Source organism: Chanos chanos, chromosome 10 (assembly GCF_902362185.1).
Source record: "Chanos chanos chromosome 10, fChaCha1.1, whole genome shotgun sequence".
NCBI classification, from domain to species: domain Eukaryota; kingdom Metazoa; phylum Chordata; class Actinopteri; order Gonorynchiformes; family Chanidae; genus Chanos; species Chanos chanos.
The window spans coordinates 38,877,168-38,890,352 of NC_044504.1; the positions used below are offsets into that span (position 1 = coordinate 38,877,168).

Consider the following 13,185-nt stretch of genomic DNA (forward strand, 5'->3'; position numbering starts at 1 on the left):
CAGTCTATAAAATACATGAAATAAGTCATACATCTTTGGTAAACTCAAACAAATTTGTTACCTTGGCCCTTCTCTGATCTCACGGCCATCCCTGTACCACTTAACTTGAGCCTTCTCTTTAGACAATTTACAAACAAACTCAGCATCCTCAAACTCAGTGATGGTCTGATCTCTGAGCTGTGTGGTGAAGTCAGTAGGTGCTTCACTAATGATCAGCTCAGCAGTTGACTTGTCTGTTCCAGCAATGGCAGTGTATTCACCCTCATCGTCCATGTTGCAATCTTTGATGGTCAAAGTGTGCTTGTTTTTGTCGACGCGATAAATAATACGCTTGCTGAAGGTGATCTCCTGTCCAGCCTTCATCCACTGAACTGTAACATTAGGTCGGTTCACCTTGCATGTGAAGCTGACTGTCTTTTTCTCCTCTGTTTCACAGTCCTCAAGAGGCTCGATAATCCTCAGCTGCTCCTCTGTAGATAGAAAATATTCAGAAATTTAGAAATGAAATGTAAATTTTCTTTCTCCTGGGATTATAATAACAGTTAATGCAATGTATATATAGCCTTTTACCTTGTACAGTGACATTGGCAGAACTTTCAGCATGTTCACCACGATGGTTTGTTAGAGTAATTGTGTACTTGGCCTCATCTGACTTTTCTGCAGCTTTGATCCTCAGAGAGAACACTGTATCTTTCTGGACCATGATAAACTTGCTGCTCTCAAACACTGTCTCATTATTTTTCAGCCACTTGGCTTTGGCTCCCTCTGAATTCACTTCACAGTTCAGATCAATCTCCTGTCCCTCCTTCACTTGTGTATCCTTGATGGGAGTGATTATCCTGAGTTTTTCTATAAAAAGATCAATTTAATATTAATACAAGTTTCTGTTATGATTAAAGCATTAATAAGTCCAATTAAAGATGTTACTTGAACAAATACCTACCAATCACAAACAAGTCTGCTGAAGCCTTGACAGATCCTATGAAGGCATAAAATGCACCCTCATCCTTTCGTTCACAGTCTTTGATGATGAGTGATCGTCTCTTGCCTTCACTGACAATTTCATACTTATCATCATTGTGAAGTTCTTTTTCACCCTTGAACCATTTAACCTCATAGGTGTCTTTGGACACTGAGCAAACAAACTCAGCCTTTTCACCCTCAACCACTTCCTGGCTCTGGGGTTTGGCAATGAACTCAGCAGCCAATTCTAGAAAAACAAATGTTATTACAGCTCTTGAAAACCAGTGACTGCAGTTACAATATACAGGTAAATCAGGCTATATGTGCAATGTATAATTCTGCACTGATCATATGAGAAGTTTGACATTTAAAGCAAGAGTGACATTTCACTATCAATAGCCCATAAAGCTGAGTTTCTGAGTAACATACCACTGATCTTTAATGTTGCTGATGTTTTAGAATTTGGCAGTCTGCAGTTGTATTCTCCAGCATCCTCAGTACGAAGGTCCTGGATGATCAAGATTCTCCTTTTTCCGTCTGCAATTTGTTCATATCTTCCACCCTCGGGCAGTTCCTCATCACCCTTGTACCAAATGACGTCTGCACTGGGCTTGGATACCTCACAAATCATTTTAATACTGTCTGTTTCAGTGCCCTCAACATTAGATAGATTTTTGATGAATCTAGCCTCCTCCTCTGCAAAGAAATGCATTAAAAATATAAATATATTAACTATTAAATATGAAGCATATATTAAATATATTTGTTTTATTCTCCACAAAAACTGGAGTAAGAAATGAAAATTAATCTGAAAAATTAATTTTTCTCACCAACAACAGTCAGCATGCCAGAGGACTTGGAGGTTCTTGCATCACATTCATATTCAGCCTCATCATCAAAGACTGACTTGTGAATGATGAGAATATGCTGGACTCCTTTGGCAATAATTTCATACTTTTTGCCTTTTCTGATTTCACCGCCATCCTTAAACCAGCGAACCTGTTTGTAAGAGAATTCAGACATGTTATTTTATGACATGGACATATGTAATTGCAGAAGTATTCATTTGGTAAAACGTTTGATTTGTTGATCTTCCAAACGCAACGCTGGAGTACCTTGACATTTTCACGTGACACTTCGCATTCAAATCTTGCAGATTCCTTCTCCTTGACCTCAACATCATGAAGGGGCTTGGTAAACTCAACATGTGGTGCTATAAAACAATAGTGAAACACAGTGTAAATATTCCTTAAAATATTGCTTGGTCATTTTTGTCCTCATACTACAATATTACGATTCTCTTGTCATTAAACCACTTGTTTACTCTCTCCATTACTTACGCTCAACGTTAAGGAAAGCTGAAGTCTTGAAGTTCTTTGCATCACAAGTATATGTCTTTGAATCATCAAGCGTACAGTCTTTGATGATGAGTTTCCTCTTACGCCCCTCAGCAATCATTTCATACTTCTTAGTTTTGCGGATTTCCTGTCCATCTCTCAACCATTTAACATCTGCTTTCTCTCGGGAGAGCTCACACTCCAGAATGGCTGTGGCCTCTTCTTCAACAGTCTGGTCTTCCAGAGGTTTGGTGAACTCAACTGGTGGTTCTGTGTGAAATTTTACGTCCAACATGTTATACTCACTGCAACAATGTGTATACTAGTGTGAACATCTATTAGAATCATAAGAACATTGTTTCTGAAGTTGAAGATGGATGTGTACATGATAATAGGACATAATGGAAGAAGTGTTTTATATATCTTTTTTTTTTACCATTCACATTGAGTTTGGCCTGAGTGTGAAAGTCCTTTGCAGTGAGTTTGATGTCGCCAGCCTCTGATAGCTTAACGTCTCTGAGAGTAAGACTGTGCAATCTGCCCTCTGCTCTGGTGACAACCTAAACATAACAATAGTAGTAAATGAGAATTACTTTTTTCTAAGGATGGAGATCATCAGCTAGTGTTTCACAGATGTGTTATACAAACATTCTTACAACATCAGGAAAGCCTTAATATCACCTATGAACTGCTGTAAGACAAATGTTAATTGAACGAACCAGAATAGTACTCAGTTTCTATTGCAAAAAAGTATTAAACACCCACAAATTCATGTGAAAAGTAAAATACTGTGGCTCTACATGATTCTCTTCTGCTTCAACAGACACTCCTCTGACAGTTAAAAATAACCAGAGCAGCACTTGCAGGCCAGAACAGTCCCCTCATGTTATCTCAAATCCTGAATCATGTACAACAATGGAATTTCAGACTCCTGCTGAAGGCCCTTATATGCTTAGAACATGTCACACAATTTCTCAAAATGTTACCTGTAAAATGGCTGAAACTTCTAAGGTAAACCCGAAAAATTGTTTATTACTAAGAGATTCAAGAGATTTCAGTATGGAAAAAAACACATTTTATGGCAAAATGTAAAATTCACATTTATCTTGACTCTGACACTTGACAGAAAAACTGATGGATGAATAAAAACCAGTGTTCCTTTCACTTAAAAAAAAAGGAACTTACCCTGTCACTTGGTTCCAATTTTGTGCTTCCAAGGAACCATTCAACAGCAATGCCTTCATATGAGAGCTCACAGTCAAAAGTGGCAGTCTCTCCAGCAGTAACAGTAACATCCCGGAGCGGACGCATCAGGCCAATCACTCGTGCTTTAGTTTGAAAGGAAGTCATTGTTAGTCATCCCAAGGGACAATTTCTTAACTAAAAATCCTCATATTGCTCCAAGAGAGAAAGGCTAATGTTCTAAAGACAGCAAACCTCTCAGGCAACTGAGGCCTCTGAGTTTATCAGTAGGAGGTCCCTCCCATTAGCATATTGAGATTTTTTGTAATGACTGGTGAGCTGAGATAGGAGGTGTGCTGTAGCTCTGCCAAGCACCCTACACCCACTCTAGATAAAGTGTGAAGCCTCCAAAATAGACACAACGCTTGACTGGCCACCAGTCAAGCCATGACAAGATGTCTATTGTTTCCAGAAGTTTCCATGAAACAGAATGCCAGGGCAAGTGTAACCAGACATGAAGAAAATTCTGATACAGATGAGACTTTCATGATTTTTTTTTAAATTCCTAACTCTCAAATATTTAATAGGAATAAACAGAGAAAGGGACACCTCAATCCTGCCATGAATTTTGTCTTCATGCTCTAAAAACGTCCTGACACTATACTGTGCTTTGTGACGAGAGACTTTCTGTGCATGAGCATGTGCATGTGCATGTGTAGTTACTTCTTCTCACCTTTAACTCTGAGCTGAGCGCTGGATTTAGCGTTTGCAGCCTGAAAGTCAACTCCACCAGCCATGTCCATTCGCACATTATAGAGAATGAGCATGTGCCTGGTGCCTTCTTCCTTGATTTCACAGTCCTATTAATTATGAAGAAAATGTAACTTAATTGCCTTTTCAAATTGCACTGTAACCAATGAGAAATTCTCGACTAATTTATTCATCACTTGTTTTAGAGGAGATATGGATTATTAGAAAGTTGAAAAAGATAGTAACATTGTGATCAATAGGTATATATTCTTACAGCAGACTGGTGAAGTGCCTCTCCTTTCAACTTCCAGTGACCGTGTACATCTTCCTCTGAAATCTCTGTCTCAAAGCGAGCAGTTTCTGTCTCTGTGACCTCCACACTATACAGTGGACGCACAATCTTAATGTCACGTTCTGCAGAAGAGAGAAAAAATAATATGAGCTTACTGATTTATGGATAGCATTGAAAATTCTGCTCAAACAGTCAGAGTAGAGGCACATACCTTCAATGTTCAGTTTAGCTGATGTTTTGTCAGAACCACAATCACAAGTGTATTCTCCAATGTCGACTTTCTCAGCCTTCTTAACTGTTAGAATTCGCTTCTTTCCATCGGCTTTGATGAGGACATTCTTGGAGGGAGTGATCTCCTTTCCATCTTTGAACCACTTCACTTCAGCAGAGGATTTGCTGAGTTCACACTTCAGCACAACTTCATCCTTCTCAACCGCAGTGTAGTCTTGCAGTTTACTGGTGAAGTAAGGTTCTCCCTCTAAAGTCACCCCCGCAAAATATAATCAGTTCAATTTTTTTGCATGGAACCCTAATTAATGCTTTTCACATATGCCACAGAATAAGAATCATCCTATTTACATTGTCATATATCATGCAATGAACGTAATATGCTGAGTTGTACTTGCCAAGAACAGTGAGCATGGCCTCACAGCTTTTCCCAAGAGCTTCCACCTTAATAAGAGAGGTGTCATCGATGGATACTTCCTTAAAGGAGAGGATGTGGATTTTACCCTCCTCTGACATGTGCACTACTTTGCTGGGATGCAAGCGCACATCATTTTTGTACCATGTGACTTGAATTTTCTCATGTGAGAGCTCAATACTGAATTCTGCAGTTTCACGCTCTTTAACGGTGACATCTTTGATGGGCCTGACAAACTCAAGACGGATTCCTGATGAGGAAAGAAAAGTAAACAATAGGGAAAAAAAATTGGTTTTGAAGGCAATAGAAGTTCATTGCATTTTTCATCTTTACATTTCAAGTTAAGATTAAGATTAAAGATTATATATCTGTGATTGCACACCCACACTGTGAACAGTGAGCAGTGAATTTGACTTCTGTGAGTTAAAGTGAATTTTTTCACCTTGTATGACCAGTTTGCCAGTAGTTCTCTTGTCCTCAGCCTCAAACATGTACTTGGCTTCATCTTCATAAGCAGCTGATTTTACAACCAAAGTGTAACGTTTTCCCTCTTGGAGGATTTCAAACTTATCATCAGGCTTCAACTCCTGAGATCCTTTCAGCCAACGGAAGGTCTTTGCCTCTCTTGATAACTCGCATTCGAACTTTGCCTCATCTTTCTCATACACCTGCACATCACTCAAGGGTGTGATGAAAGTGATGGGCAGCTCTAAAATTCACAAAGATGAAAAATATTGTATTTGGAGACCATTCTGTTCATAACATTCTAGTCACCAGAACCACAAAACACTGTACCAACTTAGGAGAAGGAAATACCTTTCACTTTCAGATTTGCAGCACACTGGGCATTTGCCCCTTGGAAAACCACCTCTCCGGTCTGGGAAACTTTGCAGTTGTACAGTGTGAGAGTGTGCTTTGCTCCATCTTCAATTATTTCAACATCCTGATTCACAAAAACGAGAAATGTCAAAGGAAAAAATAATGAGTTCCCATCATTTTTTTTAAAAACTCACAGAGTGGTGGCATTATTAGAGGCACTGGACTTAAAAGACGCAATACTGAAATGTGCATTAAAGTTACTAGGCTTACAGGTGAAGGAGTGAGCACTTCTCCCTTCAGTTTCCACTGGCCATGTATATCATCCTCTGAGATTACTACTTCAAAACGAGCCGTCTCTCCATCAAAGAGCTCAACACCATACATCGGGCGCACCACTTTGATGTCACGAGCTGCAATCAAGTAGATGGTGTAATGAAGCTAGTAAGGAAAGGAATAAATTACAGTAACCAGTTTTTGTTATTTGTTCTCAGTGCTTACCTTCAACATTTACGTTAGCCTTTGTCTTGTCTGTTCCACAATCACAAACATACTGGCCCTTATCTTTGTTCTCAACCTTTTTAATAGTAAGAATTCTTCGAATTCCCTCAGCTCTCATGGTAACCATCTTAGAAGCTTTGATTTCTGTTTCATTGTGGAACCACTTGACAGGAACATCTCTACTCAGCTGACATTCAAGATTGACTTCTTCTTTTTCAACTGCAGTATAATCTTGCAGCTTGACCGTGAAGTATGCATCACCCTCTGCAAAAAGCAATTGTATCCAGATATTAAAGATTATAAAATGTACAAAACCTATATTTTGTTTGCTACTGAACTCCATAAAGGATATAATTTATATTGGCAAAACTACTGAACAATGATATGATTTAATTTATATTACAACTTCTTTTAAACAAATCTAGGAAAGCAGAAGTTAACTGCAACAAATCAGTAAGTGAGATTCAGAGAGAGGATTACCTATCACCACCAGTTTGGCCACAGTCGTTATTCCTTTTGCCTCTGCTTTTATTTGGCAAGTATCATCTAGAGTTACATCCTTGATTTCTATTATATGTTTTAATCCTTCCACATGGATAATCACAGTTCTGCTTGGATGGATTTTTATATCATTTTTGTACCATATCACTGGTACATTCTCATGAGAGAGTTCAATCTCAAACCGAGCCGTTTTACCTTCCTTCACAGTTTGATCCGATAACGGAGAGGTGAACTTCAGCCTCATCCCTACAATATCAGTTTAGTGCATAACAGTTTCATTCTGAGGATCCACTACTCAGTAACTAATAAAAAATGGCAATATCACCTTTATATCACAAGACAATTTGGGTTTATGTATTATGATCATTATGGTTGATGATAGCCAAGACTTACCCTCCACCGTCAGTTTAGCAGTTGACTTTTTGCCCAAGACCTCAATAGTATAAGTGGTCTCATCATCGAAGTCACAGTCATTTATGATCAACATATGTTTTTTTCCATCATCAATAATTTCATATTTATTTCCTGATGTTATAATATCAGAACCCTTAAACCACATAACTTTTGATACATCCTTGGTGATTGTACACTCAAACTTTGCCTGTTTCTTTTCAGGCACAGAAACATCCTTCAAAGGATCAGTGAAGTCCATTTCGATTTCTGGGAGGTATGAGAATATTGCTCGTAAGAGTTCTTTGCTGATTTATGCACATCAAATCACACTTCTGACAAACACAAAACATTTGCTTACCTTTCACTGTTAGCATTGCACTTGTTATAGCGTTTAGAGCTTGGTAAGACACTTCACCAGCCTGATCAAGCTGAACATTCTTGAGAGTAAGGAATCTCTTCTTGCCCTCTGCTTTGATGTCGCATGTCTTGACAGAAAAAAAAAAACATAATTCATGCAACGGTTGCAGAATCACTTGTATGTTCTATCACACACATTATACGTTAATTAAAACTTAAGATAATACTGCATGTAATTAAAAAAGAATCTATGGGCATCATCTCGGCAATCATGATACATGTTTAACTGTAAAAGATTCTCACCGGAGATCTTGTCAGAACTTGTCCTTTAAGCTTCCATTCTCCCACAACATCATCCTCAGAAATTTCAGTTTCAAAGTTGGCCTCCTCTTTCTCTTTCACCTCCACACTAACAAGAGGCTTCAAGATCTCAGCCTCCCTCTCTGTGAGGCAATCCCAACACACAAAGTTAAATCAGGACTGTATTCATGAGTAGATTCTCATCATTTTATTATATGAAACGAGCTATGTCTTTTACCTCCGAGTGTTAGCTTTGCAGTATATCTACGGCCCTCTACTTCAATGGCATATTCTCCAATATCATCTGGTTGGGAATTCTTGATGGTTAGAGTGACCTCTTTGCCATCCTTTTTGACCTCGCTTTTGTCTGTAGGATCAGTGGGGATTTCTGTGTCTCCCTTAAACCACTTCCAGTTTGGAGTGTCTTTGAAGAGTTCAGCCTTGAATGTGGCGGTAGCCTTTGGTTTGACATGCTGGTCCCTCAAAGGCTTCACCAACCAATCTCTGATAATTTCTACAAAATCCAAATTATTGAGTCAGTTGGAATCAGACAGAAATACACATATTATTATTTCATTTTTAACCACAGCTTTGACAAAGAAAATTTACTGTGCTAAATTTATGCTCCTAAGATGCTAAGAATTTCTCTTTGACTGAAGAACAAAATATTACAAATTACACATTTGAGATAGTGTCACTATTAATTGCATAATCCTATTTCCATATTATTGCATTTACTCACTTCAATCTGCCAAGCAAGATGGCAGCTAAAGCACAAAAGTGAAATGAAATGAAATACCATGTCAACTTGAAGTTTAGCAAGGAGAATATAAAGTAAAATGCAGAAACTGCCTGTTCATAATATGAAATTCTACATTTCAAATGTTCATTATCTTTTATTCAGCTTGCTTAGCTAGCTCTCTTAGAAAATTTTAGTTTCTTCAAGCAACAGGACAACTAGAGGGTATGGTCCCCTGTAATTGCATTACCCTAGTCAGTATGTTTCACACAAATAAATCTGTCATGATGTATTCCTCACATAATTATAGGAATGTGAATTACGTACCAATAATCTTAACATTGGTTTGAGTTTTTAAGTGTTCACATTCGCATGTGTAGACTCCAGCATCATCATCATTTGAGTCCTGGATTGTTACGGCACGCTGCAGTCCAATCACGTTGATTGCAACTTTGCCAGCAATTGCTTTGAGAGGCTTTCCATCCTTCTTCCATTCCACATCCCTGTCTTTGCTCAATTCACAGGTAATGTACAAAGGCTGACCCTTTATAACAGAAGTCTCCTCTTCCAGGGTCTTTGTGAATTTGACTGGCAGTTCTATTACAGAGAAACAAAAGAGGCAAAAACACGATGGTCAGCCGACCTGCAGTGTTTCTCTGGAACACGTACACAGTTCTTTGTCAACTTACAGTTCTAGAGCAATGACAGAACCTTTGATACTGTTTTTTGTACAAACCTTCTACAATAAGTTTGGCGGTGGATGTCTTCTCTTTGTTACCCAGCTTGGCGACACATGTGTATTCTCCAGTGTCAGAGAGCTGGACATCAATGATAGCCAGCTTACGGTCTTTGCCATCAGAAGTGAATTTGTGTTTTGGGCTCTCTCTCAAGTTGCTTCCATCCTTCATCCAAGTAGTTACAGCAGTGGAGGGTGAGATCTGGCACTCAAATACAGCAGAAGAACCAACTGACTCAGCCTCCTGCAGCACAATGTCTTTGAGCTCCTTCACAAACTTAAGAGGAACTGCTTTGAGCTGGAAACCAAAAGGTGAGTCTCCAGGAGGTTTGTCCCCTCCACCACCAGGTTTCAGTCCTTTCCTCTTGTCAGGATCACCAGGGGAAGGTGTTTGTCTTGCTGAAATTATATTGCAATTGTATGTTATTAAGATTTATGAACTACATTTAGACAAATGATCTTGATTCTTTCTATTTAATCCTTAAGGATATAATAATATGTGTTCTCACGTTTGAGTCCTCGGCCTCTGCCTGCTGCCTCCTCTTTTGGTTTTCCGTCTATCAAAAAAGATATTATTAAGCATTTCGAAGCATTTACAGTTGAATGCTAAATTACATACTTACATACAAACATCTTAGTTAAATGTACATTGATTTTATATTGCTGTAAAGACACGTAGAATCCTCAGGACTTGCTAAAACATTTTACAATATTCAAAAAAACAGCATGAAGTGCATAAACATATGCATATTTTTTTCTTTATGTGTAGATTAATGCATTAAAGGAGTAAATTGTGTCACAGCGAAGATGGAGATGGCTCGTGATTTTAGAGATGAGCAACTTAAACTATTGTAAAAGAAAAAAAGATAAAGAAGAAGAAAAAAAAAGAAAAGAAAAAAAAAGACATGCTGTGACATTAGAGATGGATGGATGGAGGATTAATGCATATGATGTACAATGAATGAACTGTGAGAAATTGTCATAAAAATTATCACTGTGGTTGGACAGACAGACACACAAATGGATGGACAAACAAATGACAACACAATGTGACAGTACATGTAACAGACCAAGACAAAGAAGAGTTAAAAAAAAAGGTTAAAATGGGAGTTGATAAGGATGGGTATTACTTGGGATGAAATGTTTTCTGGAAGCCATGAGAAATGAATGGTAACCTTTGGCTGTCCCCATCTCACCTCTCTTGTCACCTGGCATTCCTGGAGTTTCAAGAGCCCCATCTTCCATCAAATCAGACAGATCATCAGAGTAACTATCTTGAGGAGAAAGCTCCCATGCCCATGTTTCCTCCTCATCCTTGTCCTCAACTTCAGGCTTCTCTTCAAATACTTCTTCCTCCTGTTGAGTTGGAACCTTTTGCATTTGTACAGCTTCTGGAGACACCTGAGTTCTTGCTGGCACATCTTTATCAGTTTTCACAGGAGATTTCTCAACAACTTTTTGATCTTGAGGTGAGACTTTTGTTGGGACTTTTTTCAGAGTAACAGTTTCAATTGAATCTTTGGGTGAAATTTTCTTAGGTAGTTTTTTGGAAAGGTCTGCACTAGGTTTCTTCTCTACTGGAAGAGATTCAACTGCTTTTGGTTTTGCCGTCTCAGTCTTTGGTGAGGATGTCTTTTTCACATCGGCTTCGTGTTTGGGACGTTCAACAGGTTTTAATGATATTCCTTCTTTCTCCTCCTTTTCCTTTGGTGGAAGACCACCTTTTCTTGGTAATTCTGACTTTTCATTTTCCTTCAAACTCTTCTCTTTTGATTTCTCAACCTTGGGTGAGGGAGTCTTTTTCAGTTCAGTGTCCTTTTTGGGCAGTTCCACAGGTTTTAGTGAAACTTCCTCTTTTTCCGTTGCTTCCTTTGGTGAATAAACACCTTTTTTTAGAGTTAGGGGGCTTGCTACTTTTGGGCTCTCCGCTTTTTTCACTGGGATGGTCTTGTATGGACTTGTAGGCACCTCTTCCTTATGCAGTGACTCGACCTTCTCAACCTTGTCAGGTTTTTTGTCTGGTGTCTCACCTCTATCAGCTCTCTCTTGTTGGACATCAGGTTTCTTTGCAGTTGCTTCCTTTGCATCTCTATCTGGTATTTTGATATCCGTGGGCTTTCTTTCAGTTGTTTTGGAAGAAATTTTCTCTGCAGGGACTTCAGTTTTCGGCCCTTTCTTTACTGGTTTCAGTTCAACTTTTTCTTGTTCTAGCTCTTCTGTTGGAAGTCGTTTTCCTTTTGTAAGCGGTCTTCCAGCTTCCTCAGGAATGTTATCTTCATGAGTTCTGTCCACAGGTTTAAGTACAGAGATGTCTTTGTCAGGTTTGGGAGGAGGTGTTTCAGTTTTTTTTATTGGGGAAATAGGGTCTTCAAATTCTCATCTTTTGGAGGCTTCTCAAGTTTCTCAAAACTATGTTTCTTTCTTCTTTTTCAGTGTCTCTTGGTTCATCAGTCCTTATTTGCTTTGCAGGTTTATCTTCAACAGGTTTTAATTTCACAATTTCTTGCTCTTTCTTGCTTGATGGCAACTGAGATACTTTCTTCACACTAGGTGCCTTCGGTGCTTCTTCTTTTGGAGTCATGGTTTTCTTAATAGCTGCTTTTTTCTCAACCTTTGTGTCCTCTTGAACTGTCTTCGCTGTTACCACACGTTTTCTCTGCAGCAACATCTGTGGAAACACCTTGAAGTTCCTTGAACTGTATAGGCTCATATGTCTCTTCCAGACTTTCTGTTGTTTTCTCCTCTATTGTTATGCTTTCATATGACCATATTTTCTTCTCTGCTTCCCAAGCGCCAGTACTCAACACCTTAGTATCAGCCTCAGAATACATTTTCTCCTCTGCAAAACTCTTAGTTTCTACAACTCTTTGTAGAATTGGTTCTGGCTCTGGATGTGGCTCCTCATGAGAAACCTTTGGGGTTTTCTTCAAAAGTACGGTGTCATGCTTTTCATCTCGGTCCTCAGACCACGTGATGACTTTCTTTAAGGTTGGTTTCTCAAATATTTCTGTCTCCTCAACATGAAGTTTACTCTTTTGTTTAAGAATTGCTGCCGTAGCGCTAGATTTTTCTAAGGCAACAAATGCATTATGGAACACTAAGTATAACATAGAGGTGCGAAACACACATAACAACAACTCAAAACAACAAATACGTCATTATCACTATATAATGAAACAAGTAAGGACAACAAGTCAAAACAACATTTATATATCAGAGACATTTTGCAGTGACATAGACACACAATAAACAAACAAATAACTGAATAATAATTTTTAAAAACTGTGACATAGAACATTTTTTCAACAAGCTATCACATTTATAGTCATTACATTTGTGAATTACACATTTTCTGTCACTATGTGGCATAAGTAATGAAATAATCACCATACCTTTCTTCACAGGTCCAGGAGCTGTGACAGGGCCTTTGTCTGCATCTGGTTTGGAAATCAAATTTAGTTGAACAGATTAGAAGACACAAATCGATTAAAATGAGCCGGTAAAAAACTGGTAAACACACCACTTCTTTTTTTTTTTTTTAACAGATTTTCACAAAGCATTTTCTGTGATTGTTGTGATAATTTGTTGAATTAAAATAATAACCCACATTCTAATGGAAATTAAGAGAAGCCATTCATTTTGCATACATAAGAGGACAAAACAATTCAAAAGAGT

The 13,185-nt window shown here is 38.4% G+C and overlaps 1 protein-coding gene across 1 annotated transcript in view; it reads right to left on the reverse strand.

Annotated features, from left to right (window-relative positions):
* The window catches only part of ttn.1 (titin, tandem duplicate 1), a 137,423-nt gene that overhangs the window by 75,038 nt on the left and 49,200 nt on the right, over positions 1-13,185 (reverse strand). Inside the window, 29 exon segments of the mRNA XM_030787649.1 lie at positions 62-470; positions 571-849; positions 944-1,210; positions 1,393-1,659; positions 1,794-1,962; positions 2,079-2,176; positions 2,304-2,570; positions 2,737-2,860; positions 3,486-3,628; positions 4,216-4,342; positions 4,507-4,646; positions 4,736-5,002; positions 5,151-5,417; positions 5,610-5,876; positions 5,984-6,110; positions 6,257-6,396; positions 6,485-6,748; positions 6,965-7,231; positions 7,379-7,645; positions 7,737-7,863; positions 8,039-8,178; positions 8,274-8,549; positions 9,102-9,371; positions 9,511-9,909; positions 10,020-10,067; positions 10,707-11,794; positions 11,973-12,147; positions 12,191-12,580; positions 12,903-12,947. Of these exon segments, the coding sequence (XP_030643509.1) occupies positions 62-470; positions 571-849; positions 944-1,210; positions 1,393-1,659; positions 1,794-1,962; positions 2,079-2,176; positions 2,304-2,570; positions 2,737-2,860; positions 3,486-3,628; positions 4,216-4,342; positions 4,507-4,646; positions 4,736-5,002; positions 5,151-5,417; positions 5,610-5,876; positions 5,984-6,110; positions 6,257-6,396; positions 6,485-6,748; positions 6,965-7,231; positions 7,379-7,645; positions 7,737-7,863; positions 8,039-8,178; positions 8,274-8,549; positions 9,102-9,371; positions 9,511-9,909; positions 10,020-10,067; positions 10,707-11,794; positions 11,973-12,147; positions 12,191-12,580; positions 12,903-12,947 (7,114 nt within the window).